General features: G+C 41.5%; 1 protein-coding gene and 1 long non-coding RNA gene across 3 annotated transcripts in view; both read left to right on the top strand.

Annotated features, from left to right (window-relative positions):
* The window catches only part of LOC128089455 (uncharacterized), a 67,756-nt gene that overhangs the window by 32,873 nt on the left and 17,337 nt on the right, over positions 1-17,546 (top strand). The gene's annotated exons all lie outside the window — the stretch shown is intronic.
* The window catches only part of MOB3B (MOB kinase activator 3B), an 82,955-nt gene that overhangs the window by 52,809 nt on the left and 12,600 nt on the right, over positions 1-17,546 (top strand). For both annotated transcript variants that reach the window (XM_052700915.1, XM_052700914.1), the window contains one exon: positions 13,840-14,042. In XM_052700915.1, the coding sequence (XP_052556875.1) occupies positions 13,840-14,042 (203 nt within the window). The remainder of the gene's footprint in view (positions 1-13,839; positions 14,043-17,546) is intronic.

Here is a 17,546-nt window from a genome sequence, read left to right as displayed (position 1 = left end):
GGTGAAGTATGAAGTGATGCATTCAGGAAAAAAGCCTGGTTTCTTTCTCAGATTGTGTCTGAGGTGATTCTTACCATCCAGATTAAGAAAAACAGTGCAGCATCAGCCAAACAAAATGTGTATTTCTACTATTGTATAAATTTCATTACTACATTTCACAGTTGTTGTCTCTTCATCACAGAGAAGGTCTTGTTAGGAAATCTCAGAGACCAACAAAGATGAGGAAAGGGAAATACCTCTGATCTGGGAGCAGAGGAGCTGGCTTAGGGGCATGTCCATGTGACAGGAGCTTGCTGAGCAGAGGGCTGCAATGCAGGCATGGAGAGCAACAGCTGGCCACTATTCCAGCATGGGAGCTGGATCTTCCTGACTTCTGAGTTTCGGGAAGACAGACATAGTGGTGGATGGTAAGCTGAAAGTCGCTGCTATCTTTGACACTGTAATAGATCTTTTAAGTTATTAATATAGTGGTACTTTGGGCACTGAGTACAACAGCTTTTTTTGTTGTTGTCTTATCAGCATTCTTTATGTTACTATTAAAAATTTTAGATTTTCAAGGAAGTAGTAGGTAAGAAATTTGTTTATTTGTGGGGTTAGGGTTGGCTGTTCAATTTCAGTGCTCAGACACATCCCAGGAGCCATAGGGAATTTTGGTCATAATCATCCTGGGCTTCTGGGCATACTAATTTTGTCATTGCTGGAGGAAGATTCTCTTATGCAGTATCCCAGGGAGCTCCAAAGAGTCATCGTAAAAGCTCTGTGCAGAAAGTCTTAACACAGAATAATCCTTCTGTTACTTACTGAGCTTGCATTATTGTAGGGAACTACAGCTCTTTTTTCAAATACTGTGCAGCCTCATTTTTTTCTTCCTGTTTCTGAGCAAGATGCATTTATTCACGTGGATCACACACAAATCAGAAACCTTTTATTTCTACTGGGCTGTAGAAGTAGTTAAATCTCATTGTAATTTCAATATGCAGTACTGATTTCTACCTAACTGCAGGAGCTAGACAGATACGGATCAATTCATGGTGTCATTCGCAGTTTTGCTATTCATCACATTCAAAGCATGCCAAGTAGACCCAAAAGTGCTTAGGAGAATTAACTGTTGATTAGTTTTATTCTGTCCATTGTCACACTGAGATGTTCACAGCTTTCTCATCACAGGATATCAGTTTTAGATAAATAAAAATGCTAAATGAAACTTGAGGTTTAAGATAACACACAAGCTAATGAATATCTAGCTAATGAAGAAATGTGTAAGGTATCAAAACTAAATCAACTGGTTAACTGACAGACAATTTACAAAGTTTACTTTTACAGAAGACGAGAAGAGTGGGAGAAAGGCCAGACCTTACAGACTGGCAGAACTCAGAAGAGCTTTGCAATCTGCCACCTGCAGAGAGAAATACTTTGGAGTTAATTGACAAGAGGATAAATGAAGTGAAGCAAAGGACAAAGAGCAAAAATGTGGGACATCACTGTGATTCCATAAAGTCCGACTTTTTCTGCTTAATATTAGGCCTGAGCTTATACCCACCCTTCTTCAGATAGCATCATAAACCAAAGTCATAAAATAGTCTGTGCTAACCGTATGCAATTTTACCATTGACTGTCTTTGTGCTGTTATTCAATTTTTGTTTTACTTGTGCTCAGAGCTTTCTGACAACAGGAGCGTGATGCTTTGTTGAAATCAGATGCTCAAAGAATAGGTTAGGGAATTTACTTTTGGAGGTTGTATTACCTCCTCCTCTTTCCCCCAGATTACGGGGTTTCTAAAATGATTGCAAATCAGAATGGCAGAGATCACTCATCCCTGTCACACAAAGGGCTTGTTGGAAAAATCAAAGAGAAACATTTGATTGAGAGATCTCAGTTGTTACAGTTTAAATATAACTGGAAACACTAATTAAAAGGTAAGCAGATGCAAGAAGTTGATTTATGTGCTAACCACTAAGGCTACATGTTTTGCACTTGGATTTCTTTCTTAAATATTTTTAGAGCTGCTGCATGCTCGCCTTTTTGCATGAGAAGGTTCAACAGAAATACTACAGCTGCTTTTTATACTTGGTAGTCCATAGTGAAAACATCTGTGCTATAAACAGATTTTTTGAATTGGCAAGGTGCCACAAACATCTCAGATTCAGGGACTGATGCAGCTTTTATTCTAACACTAAATTTCCTGCTAGGAAGGAAGTGAAAGTGTGACAAAATATACCTGCTGCTTCATGATCTGTACATAGGGAGAGATTTCTCTTCTTTATGTATAGTGCATTCTTCCTGTTGCCTGGTTGTTTAGTGATACCCTCAGGAGCAGTGGCAACAGTTTTGTTGGGACTTACTGTGATTTACACAGGGTCTCAAGGAGCAATATCTGAAACCATAGCAAAGTATTTTGTTCAGGATGATCCAGCAAATTTTAAATGAGGGGGGACCAGTGTCATGGAGGACAACTCACACGCAAATTAAAAGGCACTTTTTGATTGAGCTTTCTGGCTTAGTAAGAGAGAGGTTTTTGTGACAAATTTGTGTGGTATTCTTGATCTAGTTTCAAGCTTCTCTCAGAACCAAGAAGACTCAAACTTGCGGTTAATTTTGGGAGACATACTCAAAGATTTAGTGTGTATGTACATATATAAAATCATCCATTCAGCAATTTGTGGACATTTGTATGCACGGTTCCAAGTAAACATAGCTCAGTTTTCTGAAATAGAAATTTTGAATTTTTAACATCAATTAGTAAGTATAATATGTACATAAATATACATATTGCTTTTTCTTCTTTTTTCCCTGTATTAACTCATTTTTCACTAATACAAAAAGCAGCATTTCTGGAAATGAGTGGATTCCCAATTATCCTGTAAGTAGAAAGTATAACGATGCAGCAATTAATGAGTGAATTTCAATGTCCTAAATATTGATAAACACTACACCAAGGCATCATTCTGTTATGGGCCAAATGGAGTCACCTCTTTCTTACATACTGCTTCTACTTTGTCTTGGTTTTTACAGTCAGTGTGGTGTTTTTTTGAACACAGTCTCCAATTATTTTTCTTCATTTTTCTTCAAATGCCATTGTATTTCCCAGCAAAAACTCGTGCTGAATCTGGATGGTGGACCAGAGACCCTCTTCAGTAATTTTTCTTAAGAGTCAGATGTTAAGCCTTAAATGCAATAGATGAACCCAATAGGTCTCAGGAAATGCACATCCCTACAGAACTTGTCTAAATGCATTGTTGTACAGTAAGTATTCATAGAAATCTTCTGAAGGTTCAGTGAGCTCATGTGTACCTGCGTATTAAGGCACTGTCCTTTAGATACATAAGATATTGTTAGATCTCATCATGTCCTTCCACCTCTCATGCAGAAGTCTCTTGCAGTGCACCAACAGAGCAGACTGTGCTACTGTTAAAGATTAAATCTTCTGTTCAGTGTTTGTTCTGGTATCAATTAGAAACTATGCAATCCAAGTTGAGAAAGTCAAGTATTTGGTCCTTGCAGACCATCAGTTTTATCCTGTTGTGGTTACTAGCAGTGAATTTTTTGCTCTGGAACTATAGGTATTCATGGACGTTGCTTCTAACCACTTCCATGGCCATGCAAAGATGGTCCTGCCCTGTGTTTATCTCTCAGATAGGTAGAAAAAAGAAGGCCTGTGATCTCAAGGACTAGTCAGTATCTGCTGTGTGTAACAGGCATTCTCCAGTTGTAAAATACTCTTGTAACAAATTGCACTCAGCTTCCTGGATCATCACCAAAGGATCAGTTGCTGGCCTGTCCCACTCACCAACATGAAGATCTTCTGTTTTTTAAGGCACTGGAAATCCTCACTGGGTTAAAAGAAGACTTTAGGTGTCTATTATGGACACTGCCTTCTGGATTTTAGAAACCAGAAATAGAAACATCAATCTTGTGACTACTCAGGAGGAGAATAACAAATCTGTGTTCTTTATGATTTATTCATGCTTTTTCTTCTGTGGAAAAGCTGGCTTAAGCCTGGAGCTTATGGATACTCTTCAGATTGCAAAAATGAAACCGTTTTGAAAGTCTGCTCCAGCTTGCCAGAGCCCTGACCTACACTAATAGTTAAGTGCATGCCAGCAGAGTGAATCTACAATGGATTGAAGCTCTCTGCCTAGTTCTTGATCATCCTTTTTACAAAAACACACAACAGACATCCCTCCAAGTGCTAGTGTCTCTTCATCAGCATTGTCAGGTGCGGTCAGTTCACTGGTACTCAGAAAACACAGACTCAAAGCCTGCAAACTCTACAGAAGTTGCAACGAGAACCTGCAACACTGCCCACTGCTTGAAGATATTTTAGGATAATTGCTGAGCCAACACCATACTCTTATATGTTTCTTTAAAGACAGAAAATTTTAGGTGTCCAGATACATAAAGCTGCCAGCACTTGTCAGATTTTACACACAAGTTTTATCAATTCAAGATCGTGGTCTGCTTTCCAACTGTGTTAGCTGCAGCAGAGCCATATAAATCTCCATAAGCCTAACAGGTGATTGATGTTAAACACCTCATGAACAGTGGCAGAGATCATGTAAACTTAATTAAACATGTAGATAAAAACATACAGACATTAAGACGTGAAACATAAGGATGAATGAACGTTTAGTCCTGAGATGATTAATGTTAAACATACAGATAAATCAGTCTCTTAGCAATAAACTGAAAAATGTGTTGTGCTCTGCCACTGAACTGCAGTAACCACTCTTGCTAGTGTAAGCAGAATGAGGAGAATGGCTTGAGAGCAGCCCTTGGGAAGAGTATTCAGGAGTGTTGGTTGATGAAAGACTCAACATGAGCCAGCAGTGTGTGCTTGCAGTCCAGAAGAATAACCATATCCTGGGTTGCATCAAGACAAGAGTGACCAGCAGGTCCAGGGAGGTGATTCTGCCCCTCTGCTCTGCTCTAGTGAGGCCTCACCTGGAGTACTGTGTCCAGTTCTGGAGCCTCAGCACAAGAAGGACATGGAGCTGTTGGAATGGGTCCAGGGAAGGGCCACGAAGATGATCAGAGGGCTGGAGCACCTCCTCTATGAGGACTGGCTGAGAGAGCTGGGGCTCCAGAGGGAGAAGGCTCCAGGGGGACCTTAGAGGGGCCTTCCAGTACCTGAAAGGGAGCCTGCAAGAAAGCTGGGGAGGGACTTTTTATAAGTGCAAGTAGTGACAGGTCGAGAGGAAATGGCTTTAAGCTGGAAGAAGGTAGATTTAGACTGGATATAAGGGAGAAATTCTTTACTGTCATGGTAGTGACACACAGGAACAGGTTGCCCAGAGAGGCTGTGGGCGACCCCCCTCTCAGTAAGCACTCACAGCCAGGTGGATGGGGCTGTGAGCAACCTGATCTAGAGGGAGGTGTCCCTGCCTATAGCAAGGAGTTGGAACTAGGTGATCTTAAACCATTCTATGATAAGTCTTACTGTAGGTTTCTAAAATTATGCTAGAAAAAAACAAAAACCCCTATAAATACTGTTTTCAGTTAAATTGTCCCTGCTTAATAAAAGCACTGTGGGGACCTGATGAGCTTTTCAGCTTCAGGTGTGAGATGAAAGGAAGGCGAAAGTGTGAGCAGTATCTATTGTGTGTCTGGTCTGGGAAGTGGAATGGAGATAAATACTGTTTGTGCATACACAAAAAGGAATTTTATTAATTTGTATGAAAAGCAGATACCTTAATTATACTTTCTGGTTTTGGTTTTGCTCTTTTTCAAGATTTTCAGATATGAAAATAAAGGTCTATTGACGGTTTTCTTTTACATGAAATAAACAGCTTCAAGGAAAAGAAATGAAGCAAAAACAATCTTTGCTTTATTTCCCTTTCAGTTCTGTGATACTCAGTTGGTATTAAATAGAATAGCAGAAAATATGTATAGGCAGTTTACAAGACCCCAGGAAGAGTTCATGCGGCTGAAACTGTTCCATCGTAGAAATACTCCTTACGTAATATATAAATGTTCTGTTGATGATTCCTGTTCCTATATTGCCCATAACTAATTGAGTCTGAGGTGTTTCTGCTAGAGGTTGAATTCAAGGCTTTCAAAAATCTTTTTTATTCCAAGAAGTGTTGAGTGACATTTGGATGAAGGAGGATGAGTGAGGGAAAGAAGGGGAGTGCATTAACCTTGTGGAAGGTCTTTTAAAGAGGAATTTTTACTCTGGTAAATTAAGAGTGCTTCCCTCTCACAGTTGACTTTGGTAATACAGCAAATGGACATGCTTTTGGCCAGGTATTTTAAAATGCTTCTTTTATTTGTTGTGTTAGAAGAGCTCTTATCCTGCAGAGCATTTGATTTTAATGGATGTATTTTCATTAAAAACTTTGACTACTGCATTCATCTTGCAAAAATATTTTGTTAAGCTCAAGTCAATGCAACTTTTGAAATTGATGTTGTAACTATCCTTTGCTAGAGGCATTACAATAATATTATGCTGCTTAGCTTTGTTATTGGAAGAGTCCATTTACATCATCTGGGCTTCTTTGTATGGTCAATTGTAGGTTTTGAGTATGTTGTAAATCCAAGAGTCATTGGCTTGTGCTTAAGGAGTAAAGTTTTATCAGAACATATGCAATCAAAATACTCGAATTCACCCTTGTGCCCCTGACTGAGCAGGGAAAGGAATCGGTGGCAGCTGGGACAAACTTCCGTGGGCTGCAGCTGCAGATTTCTGAAGAGCAGCTGTGGCTTAGCACCCCAATATTTGAGAATGCTTCAGTGTACTGGGAGGGAGCCGACTCCTTTTTCTCACACTGATGGATCCATTCAAGTTTACAAGTCCTTTAACAGCTGTAAAGCACCTGTTGTGTTATCCCCAGATTCAGTGATATAAAGGCACGATTTAGTTGAAAGCAACTCTGGAAGCCCTGAGTGACTCTTGCTAATCAGCGTCCATATTTCTCTCCCAGATGCTGGGCTTGGCTGGAGGCAGCACTACTGCAAGGCAAGGTTAACTCCAGCAGTGTCAAGGTCCTGGGCTCCATTCCTGCTTTCACCTGGGCTTCTGGAACAGAATTCTGACTCTGTGAAGTTTTCATTGCATGCTCCTGGTTACTTGTCTTTCCCTATCTCATGGGAGAGCTGCATTTTTCTGGAGGGGAAAAATAACTTCTCTAAAACTTCTAAATCTTTCCAAACAGCTATCCGTGTACACTAAAGATACCCTTGTGTGCGTAATGGATTCCTAAGTCAGTGCAGATGTCAAAGGGTCAGAACATGGCATGTACTGCGAGAGCTGTTAGTACTGAGTGTTTCTGTTAGTGGCCCCCTGAAAGGGATTGAGCACAGCAGCCATCTGGAGAACAAACATTACTTTTGTGATATAAACCATGCCAACCTTTCAGATCTTTGAATTTCTTGTTAATGTTGTACTATGGGTTTGTTTTTCAATAAAGGCCAGAATAGAACACGTCCTTGAGACAGGGGGCTGTTTTGTCTGGCTCCCGGTGTAGCTCCCAAGACTAGGCTGCTTACTTCCAACAATGTTTCATGTTGCTGCTTGGTGCTGCAGCACTAAGTCTAAGAGGGGCCCTTAGAACAGCATGTTTTTTCCGGTGTTCTTATAAAATAAATGGGGGAGGAGGATGTTTACTTGCTGGAAATGCCAGAAGTAAATAATGAAAATAAAAACCATACTGGCAGCGCTGTACTCAACAAGGGATGCTGAGTCATCACCCAGAAATTGTCAGGCCACAGTAAGCACTCAAGGAATGAAGCTGTTTGCAAGTGTCAGCTGAGGAGGCAGTGTTTCCTCTTGTGCCTTAGTCAGACTCCTGTGTTAGTACGTTCTTTTTTCTTGCATTGACTCAGCATCAAACTCTGTTCCTACCCTAAACTGTCACCTGTTATAATGCCAAGTGAGTCTTAACTTTCTGCATTGTCTGCCTCAGAAGTGGCTGCCTATTGCTGACTTGTAACATTGCGCCGCTGAGGCTGAGTGCTATTTACTATTCAAATAGATTTCCAAATGTATGAATATATGTGCCACATAAAGTTGTCTAAATCCAGAGTTCCAGTAAATCCCATTTTGTTTCTATGGTGAAGAAGGGACTTCTGTGTGTTTGATGGATTACAGAGTCACATAAGCATGACTCTGCTACTTTTGCAGGCTCTCAATTTCCTTATCGTGTTGTAGACCTACAGATATATCCTAATGGGTTTATTGGCAAGACTGGCCTTGCTTGGTACAGGCAGCTGCAGAACATTCTGCTCTCCAGTGCTGCAGTTTTCTGCTCCTCTGCTGCAGCAGAATCAAAAGTATAAAGTGGCAGGTCAGGTTCAGAAGAGGTCAAGATATTGGCAGGAACAAGCCACTGTCAACTTCCCTATAATGCAAGGGACCTGGCTTATGCAGCCCAAGGATTCAGGTTCTTCTGTCCTTAGATTTGAGGGAGAGTCGCTTCAGGTGTCCTCCAGCTGTTCAGATATTGCATACCTAGATGTTTGCATGCTTCTAGGAAGTGTCTTCTCATTGAGTTATTAGTAAATGGCAGAATTTAGTGCCTTCATCATTTGTTCTTGTACAGCATCAGAGAGTTCTGCAGGATGTTCAAGTAGTGTAACCCCTCACTCAGATCTCTGTTCTTTTCCCCTTGAACATAAGTACCTTTCGTTAGTGGCAGCACCACTTAAAAAATAAATGACACCATGTAATCTTCAGTATATATTCCTTTGTCCTGTTTTCTCTCATGTGAGAGCAGAAAGTGGGGCAGGATCAGGAGGATGTAGGTGCACGTAGTCTAGTTTATCACTGACTTTTTGCAGTTGTCAGCTTATTTTGGTGAGGAACAAAGTTCTGCAAAGCCATCGTTGTTTTCATTGGCACTTGAGGCAGATGCTTCCCTGAGTAACATGCTGAGTTAAACATCTGCTTGGATCGGGATAGGTGTTTTGCAGTGAGGTTTCCAGCAATTGCTGAGGGTATCTTTCACAAATTTTAGTACTGGGGACAGTAGGAGGAGGAGAACGCTTAGGGAGCAAGAAGAGAGGAATTTGGATCAGATGCCTTCTCCAGGTCATTGGTTTTTAAAAATACTGCTTTCTCATTCATAAAACTAAAAATAATCTTACTTTTCCAGGTTGGAATATTTTTAAACAGCGTTTGCAGTAGTGTATTATCAATCTTTTTGCTAGTGGAGAAGAGTCTTCTTTCCCCATATGTATACTGTTAAAAAAGAATGACGTGACTGTGGCCTGTTAAAAGATGTTGAAATGTGCAGTGCTATGTCTGTGCACAATTGCCAGAGGGATTTCCTTAAGTGAAGTAAGTCTTCAAACCACACAAATACAGAAGGTCTAAAGTCACCTGAGTCTGACATCATAGAACATGTAGCTGGGTTTTAAACCAGCAGACCATTGACTTGCTGGTGATCACTGCACAAGTGTTTTTAGCGGATAGCAGTAAGAATACTGCTTTTGTAGAGTGAGTTTCATGGGAGGTGGGCCTCGACATTGCCTGCTGTTACCGTCTTTGTGAAATACTCAAAGGAATAAGATCATAGGTCAGCAGCATCAGTGTCAGTTGTGGTAAGGAATTAGATCTAGAACTGCAGTCGGGTACAGGAGCAAATCAGCTGGTAGCAAATTAAGAAAGATAGCTTATGAAATAAAGTCACTTGAGAGCTGTGAAAGTAAGATTGATTGTAAAAGAAAGGGAAAGTCTCACTGATTTCCAGTGGAAAATAAAGTGTTAAAACTTTTAAACACGTTGAGTGAATTGAGTTTTGGATGTTTTACAGAGTCTTTGTTGTAGCCTTTTCTAGCAAGTAAAAAGAGTCATAGAATCACTGAAGGATTTAGGTTAGAAGGACCTGTCAGATCATCAAGCCCAACCATCCATCTAACACTACAGGGTCACTGCTAAACCTTGTCCTTAAAAGCCAGATCTGTTTGTCTGTTGAGTGCCTGCAGGGATGGGGACTCCACCACTTCCTTAGGCCTGACCAGCCTCTCTGTGAAGAAATAATCACTGATATCCAACCTAAACCAGCCCTAGTGCAACCTGAGGCCATTTGTTTGTGTCCTACCACTTGTCACTTGAGAAAAGAGACTGACTCATCCTCACTGCAACCTCCTTTCAGGTGGTTGTAGAAGATGAAGAGGTTTCCCTTAGCCTCTTTTTCTCCAAACTGACCAACCCCAGTTCCCTCAGTCACCCCTCATAATTCTTGTTTTCTAGTCCTTTCATCAGCTTCATTGCTTGTCACTGAATGTGTTCCACCAACTCAAATCCTTCTTGTAGTGAGGGGCCCAGAACTGAGCACGGTATTAGAGTTGTGGTCTCAGCAGGTCTGAGAACAGAGTGATCATCACCTCCCTAGTCCTGCTGGACACATTACATCTGTTGCAGGCCAGGATGCAATAGACCATCTTGGCTTCCTGGGCATACTGCTGGCTCAAGTCACTCCAGCTGTTGACTAACACCCTCAGATCCTTTTCTGCCATGCAGCTTTCCAATTGCTCTTTCACAGACCTATGCTGCTGCATGGGGTTGTTTTGACCCAGATGTAGAAGCTGGCAGGTAGCACTGTTGGATGAAGCAGAAAAGTATAGGACAGGTAGGCAGGTATGAGCAAGGAGGAGGTGGTGGCTGGCCACTGCTGTTCTGGTGCGTGCCAGTGCTGCTGTGCTGCAGGAGGAAGCTATCATTAGCAGTATTTGCTGCCGTCTATGCTATACACATCATTCTCTTACTCAGTTGCATTGTTTCTCAGTTGCATGTACAGCCCTGAAGTAAAAGAGCTTGCATGGTATGACTGGGATGTCTGAGAGCGTTTGTGTAACGTGGCACTTAACTAGGACATAATCAGGACCCCTGGGGTTTGGAACCAAGGGAATCCTTCCAATACATTCTTCTCATACAGCAGCACTGAGTCCCAACCTGCAAGCAGGTTGTGCTCCAAGAAGTACTTTTTTTCAGCAAGTAGCAGCTAGCTCAAAAAATCCATTGGCATCTTTGTATTTCTTTGTGTTTTATTAATATAGGTTATCAATCTAATTTGGTGGTTTTTCATTCTTTATCTTTACAGTATCACCTTACTGTACTCAGATAGTGAGACAGTCAACTTTATTGAAAATATTTTTTGTTGCAGAAGGAATCCAAAGTTTAAATAAATACTCAGGCATTTTTTCCCTTATTCAGATTTCCAGGAAAGGAATTATTAAACTTGGACTGCATGTTAAAAAGAGCTTGAAGGGGGAAGGCTAGACTAAAGCACTGTTGACTCTTCAGCAAGTTAAGCATCTAAATCTAAGCTAGTCATTTCCCATGGGTCACTGTTAACGACTGCATTCTGTGCTTGATTTATTTGTAACGGTAACAGTTGCAGTGGGAAGAAGACATTAGGCCAAATTCTGACCTCAGAGTATAAATCTGGAACCAGTTCACTCTGATTTTTCAAATTTTGATGACATTACTTTAAATTTATTCTGTTACTGTGTTTGGAATCTCTTCTGTTGCATTAGATTTTTTTTTCTTTGAGACTGCATTTCTGCCATCCTTGTCCATTTCTGAATACGAAGAGCAGCAGATCTATGATAGCAGCTATGTCTCACTGTTCATTTCATAGCCCAAGTAAGTGAGACAGGGAGAGGTTTGCAAAGCTGGGGAAGTGCTGCAGTGACAAATGGTAGGTGGCGAGTTTATATGCCCCAGGCTGTTCTGCTTTGGTTATTTCTGTGTCTTGTTTGCATGTTCTCACATTCAGTGCCTACACACCTATAAGGCCATCAGGTGGAAGCTCTCATCTGCAACAGAAACTGTGCTACCCCCTTTGCTCCTGCTGCTTGTGACTGTTCAGTGGGAAAATGGGCTGCAAAGAAGTAAAGGATTTGTTCACCTTTGCCAGCTAGATGTATTAGGATTGTTTTAGTTAATATAAAAATATTTCTTCATTACAGTAATGTTCTTCATTAACAATTGTTTTTCAGCCCATGGAAGATGAAAATAATTATTCTCTATTTTGGGGCATGTCTGTTCAGGACCAGAAAGTACAGTGCCCTCAAGCTTTTGAGAATGTTAATTTAATTTCTCCATCTCCTTTCTACAAATAATGAACGTTTTTTCTTGTTGAAACCATGAGCCAGGTTCCAAGGGCTGTGGGACTGGTTAGTGGTGAGGTTTTTGTTTTGTTTTGTTTTTTAAAGAAGCAGTAACTACAGTTATGTAGTTCAAATCTAGAAAAAAAATATGAAGGATAAATGAAACATCAGGACAATGCAACAAAGCAAATAGCAAGCAGAGTTACGAGGATGGCACTGAAGTCATTGTGCTAGAGTGCAGTCATAGAAGTAGGTGAATCCTTTAGGTGTTTGTGACAGCTCTGTGATAGATAGTGCTATGCAAGGTGAACTTTTAATGACAGGGTTTTTTGAAGTCATTATTGATGCTACACTGTGGTTGCCTGGTGGTCTACTTGCAAATATTCCTCATACTGCTGCTTTCAAGTCTTCAACTACATAGTAGTCTAACTTCCAGGATATTTTAGAAAGGTTGTTCTTGTTGTCTTCATGAGCTTTTCTATTAAAGAGCAGACAGAGTGGTGTATGTGGCCGATGAAGCTGAGAACAAAGGGATGTATCCTTCAGTTTCTCTTCATTATTAAATTTAACTTTGTGAAAATGTTAAACTGTTGAATAAGATGGGCAGAAGACAGTCCATTGCATCTAGGACAAACTCTGCCTGTAACAGCAAGTGAAACAGCTACCTCCGCATGCAAAGCCATTGATGTTACCGAGCTTGTATGCAGTGCAGTGAAAATCACATTTCTGAATATTCCGCCACCAACTGTTTCTCTGTTAAACTAGTAAGGGAACAAAGACCAGTACCAATTAGTCTTGATCCATTACAGTGATTAAGTGTTTGGCTACCTATGCTGCTACAGTAAGCTAAATCTGACCTTACTAAGAATTGCAGCTGCTTCTGTCAAACCAGCTTGATGCATTACATTCACAAAAACATGCTCAATATCCCACTACTTTTATGGTTTTGTTGCTCTCCTTTTTTGTATTTTAATAAAAAACATTGAAAATTAAAATGTTTTGTCACTTATATACATTAGCTGTATCATATATTTTATTAGGGCTACTATGAAAGTATTGCCTCCTATTTTATAATGTTGTCCCATGTTGTCAGAGGAGGATGTTGGTGGTTCGGCAGTAGTGGTAGAGCTACCCCAGGGGTATTCTTTTGATTTTATTGCTGTGCAACAGATGGTAGCAGGGAGGCACTCTGGCAACTCTGGCATGAATTGCATATGGAACAAAGGTACAGAACTGAATACTTCTGTGCAGAAAAAATGGCACCCACTGACATTCACTGATACTTATCAACATTTATGGACACCAAACAGAAATGTGCACACAGTGAGGGGTGGGTTGGTATGTTTCAGCAGTGGCAACAGTGGTAGAGTTCACCTCTGCTGGTGAAGATTTTTCTGAGTGGAGCATGCAGGCTCTTGTTCATTATGGGTGAAAGCGCAGAGCAAAGGATGGTGATTGTGCTGGAAAAGAGTATGTTGTAGCTGAGAACTTGCTCTATTAAATAGTGTCTCTGTACTCTTTGTAGCTGTTGTAGTTTCCATCAGAATAAATAGGAGGCATTACCTTCAGAGCAAGCTTCATAGATAAGACCCTAGACAATTCCTCTTCACTCACTGCAGCCCAAGCAAGCCAAAAGTTTGGACACCTGTATGTTGCATAGACTTTTGGAGTGGAAAGGAGTCATGTCATAACCTTCTTTACAGTAACAGATTTTTTCTTTACTCCAAAGTCACTGTTTTGGTAGGATGACAAGCTGTTGTGACAACTCTCTACCTTCTCTATTCACAGGTGTTCCCTTTCCAAAGAACTTCCTTCAGATCTGCAAGAAGATACTTTGCCGGCTTTTTCGGGTGTTTGTTCACGTCTACATTCATCATTTTGACCGTATCATCCTCATTGGGGCCGAGGCCCACGTCAATACCTGCTACAAGCATTTTTATTACTTTGTGACAGAGCTCAACCTGATAGACCGCAAAGAACTAGAGCCTTTGGTAAGTGTGAGGTCTAGGAGAAAGCTCGAGGAAATATTCAGCCACCCTTCACTGAGCCTTTCCCACACTTACTGCAGTGGATTTTCTCAGTGGTTGAACAAAGGCAATTTAAAGCAAAGAACTTGACTTCTGACCAGAGACCATCTACTGCAGCATTTGTGAGATGCAGAGTAGTCAAAGGATAAAAATACAGTGTGTTTTGTATGGAAGAATACAAGCTGGGAAATGCTTTCATTTTAAAGTGGAAATTCAGTTTTCTTTCCCTCTTCTTGTATTATATATTTTGTATATAATTTTGTGCTGTCTTTTTTTCACTAGTTGGTCACAGCGTGGTACTTGTAGCATCCAGTTGCATGCACATGAAGAGAACAGTGGTGTAAATAGAGGTGAAATGGGATTTTTTAGAAATGTTTTAAGTAGGTGTTTTTGAAAATATTGAGTGTGCTAGGCCTGGATCTAAGTGAGACAAATGAGGTGAGACTGAGACTCAGACAATTAACAGCGTAAGAAAACCAGACACTTCCTTTTGACTGAAGGTAGGTCATAAGAAACTTATTGTTTTCAAAACTAAGGCTTCAGAAATGGAAACCCTTCTGCTGTGGTCTGCAAATGCAAGTGAAATAGAAGTGTAGGCAGATAAGAAAGACAATTCAAAAGGTTTCCTCACTGTGCGCCAACTTTTAAAGGGTATGGGACAACATTTCTGTGTTGGCCAGAATTCTGAAAGTACTGTGTTGTACAGCTTATTCATAATGGCTGGAGTATTTTTTTCCTCAGAGGCACAAGAGCAGCAGAGATTGGCCAACACTTGCAGATGCAACACAGTCCAACGTGCTCCACTGAAAGCAGTGTTTCCTAGGAACACTGTGGAACACATCCACAGACATTCAATTGTTCCTCACAAAGGCAGAATGCACAGATATGTACAGCATAGCTGCTATTAAATATTTCTGGAAGTGGTGGTTCTCTGGGAGCTGGAGCTATTGCAGAGTGGTACATGTTTGTGCTTATGATAACTGAAGCAGAGCCAGTGAATAAAGACAAAGAGAACGGTCTTGTTTGCAGCACTTCACAAGTCCCTCTGAAAGATGCTGTATATGGCACATACAAGTAACCTGTAATGTTTCTGTCATTCCTTTGTGGGTGGAGAACTTAATACCATCTAAATGTCTGGTAAGGGTGAGTAAGTGCCCTGTAAAAGAGAACTTTGGCAGACCAGGGATTCTGGGTTTGTTGTAGCTGTTGATCTCTGTAGCTGTGTTACAAATAAAATGAGGTGGGGTGGGAAAAGAGGAGACAGCTAGTCAGCTACAAGATCCTTGCCTGCTTTGACATACAAAGAGCCCAAAAATTAATTTGATGCCACAAGAAGACATTAGCAAAATTCCTGTGCTGAGCAGACAGATGAAGGTCTGAGGCCAGAGTGGTGCAGGAGGTGGCCCAAGTTTAGCAGGAGAGCAGGCTAAGAATGTGCTGCATTGGTATATGCTTTCCCCTTGCATTCCAGCATTTGCTGCCCTCACAAAATTACTCTTAGTTTCAGCACAGGGTGCTTTGAACTTTGTTGAGCTGCAGGAGCTTCCAGAAAACTGTTCCACATGCATGAAAGGCACAGTATCAGCAAGATGACAAAACCCCACCTGTTTCTTACGTTTCCCTGTCCTCAACTCTGGAGGAACTAGAAATGAAGAAAAAAAATTATCTGCATTTTTGTCTTCAGCTGGGCAGAGAGAAGGGGAGGAGCTGCCAAACAAAAGCAGATATTACAAATAATCTTCTATTTTATTGCAATAGCTGAGGACAACCTGTGCCGTGCCAGGTTCGCCATGGCAGGAAATGAGCCCACATTATCTCCCTTAATTAGAAAATGGGCCAGAAGCTGATTAAATAAACAGACTGCCACATGCTTTACTAAACAGGAAGGCAACTGATTTATCACCACATCTTCAAAAAGGGGGAATAACTAGGAAGTAGGCAGTAGATAAATAGTAATATTAGCCTGCTGGCAGGACTTTCACCCTTAGTTTAAAATAGATTTTATCAGCATTTGTAAGCTGATGTAACAGTTATGAATCAAATGAGGCAAATGAGTCAAATAGGGTTCCTCCCTCCCATTCATAACTTTTGTTAATACAGAGTCTATAGATAAAAGTGCTGCTTATCTTCTTCCCATCTTCAAGGCTGTGTTAATTTGACAGACTCCTGAGTCTCTCATGGAAAGAGTCTTTTTGTATGAAAAAAAAAAAAAGGAAGCTGGCACACTTACTGATCCTGCAGGTGGTCCTGAAGGAAACAAGGCATGGCCAATTGGCTAATTTGTGAGAAAACAGCAAGTCTGAGAACGCACCGGCCCTTTCCCACAGTTCACAGGCAAAAGAGGCAGTGTGCATCATAAGACCCTAGTGGCATGTCTCCAGGGGAGTTTTATCAGAAACTAAATTAAGGTTTGAGTTTAATATGTAGCATCTGTTTTGTACTCGCTTCCTGAGTGACTGATTTTATTCTCCAGTGGCACAGTTCACCTTATTTTACTTCTGAGCCTTTTTCAAGCGGTCTAGTTGTGTGATGTCTATTACAGAATCACAGAATCACAAAATCACAGAATGGCCAGGGTTGGTAGGGACCTCAAGGATCATGAATCTTCAACCCCACTGCCACATGCAGGGCCACCAACCTCCACGTTTAATGCTAAAGCAGGCTGCCCAGGGCCCCATCCCATCTGGCCTTGAACACCTCCAAGGACGGGCCATCCACAACCCCTCTGAACAGCCTGTTCCAGTACCTCACCACTCTCATGGTACAGAATTTCCTCCATGTCCGACCTAAATCTCCTCTGCCTCAACTTAAAACCATTTCCCCTCGTCCTACACATATCAACCCTTTCAAAGAGTTGATTCCCCTCCCCTGTGTAGGCTCCCTTTCGGTATTGAAAGGCTGCAACAACCCTGCAGCCTTCTTTTGTCCAGGCTGAACAAGCCCAGTTCCCTCAGCCTGTCCTCATAGGGGAGGTGCTCCAGTCCCCTGATCATCCTAGTGGCCCTCCTCTGGATTCTCTCCAACAGCTCCCTGTCTTTCTTGTACTGGGGGCTCCACGCTTGCATGCAGTACTCCAGATGGGGCCTCCCAAGAGCAGAGTAGAGGGGCACAATCACCTCCCTGTCCCTGCTGGCCACCCCTCTTCTGATGGAGCCCAGGATACCATTTGCTTTCCGAGCTGCAAGAGCACACTGCTGGCTCATGTTAAGCTTTTCATCTATCAGGACCCCCAGGTCCTTTTCCACAGGGCTGTTTTCAAGGACTTCTTCCAGTCTGTATGGATGCCTGGGATTCCTATGGCCCAGTGCAAAACTTTGCACTTTGCTGAGTTGAACCTCATCAGGTTCACCTGGGCCCATCTTTCCAGCCTCTCGAGGTCCCTCTGCATGGCATCCCTTCCTTCAGCCGTGTTGACCGCACCGCTCAGCTTGGTGTCATCAGCGAACTTGCTGAGGGTGCATTCAATTC

The sequence above is a fragment of the Tympanuchus pallidicinctus genome, unplaced genomic scaffold (assembly GCF_026119805.1).
Source record: "Tympanuchus pallidicinctus isolate F22 unplaced genomic scaffold, pur_lepc_1.0 scaffold4, whole genome shotgun sequence".
Lineage (NCBI taxonomy): Eukaryota > Metazoa > Chordata > Aves > Galliformes > Phasianidae > Tympanuchus > Tympanuchus pallidicinctus.
The sequence above is the reverse complement of the archived record's forward strand: the minus strand, read 5'-3'. Positions and strand labels throughout refer to the sequence as shown.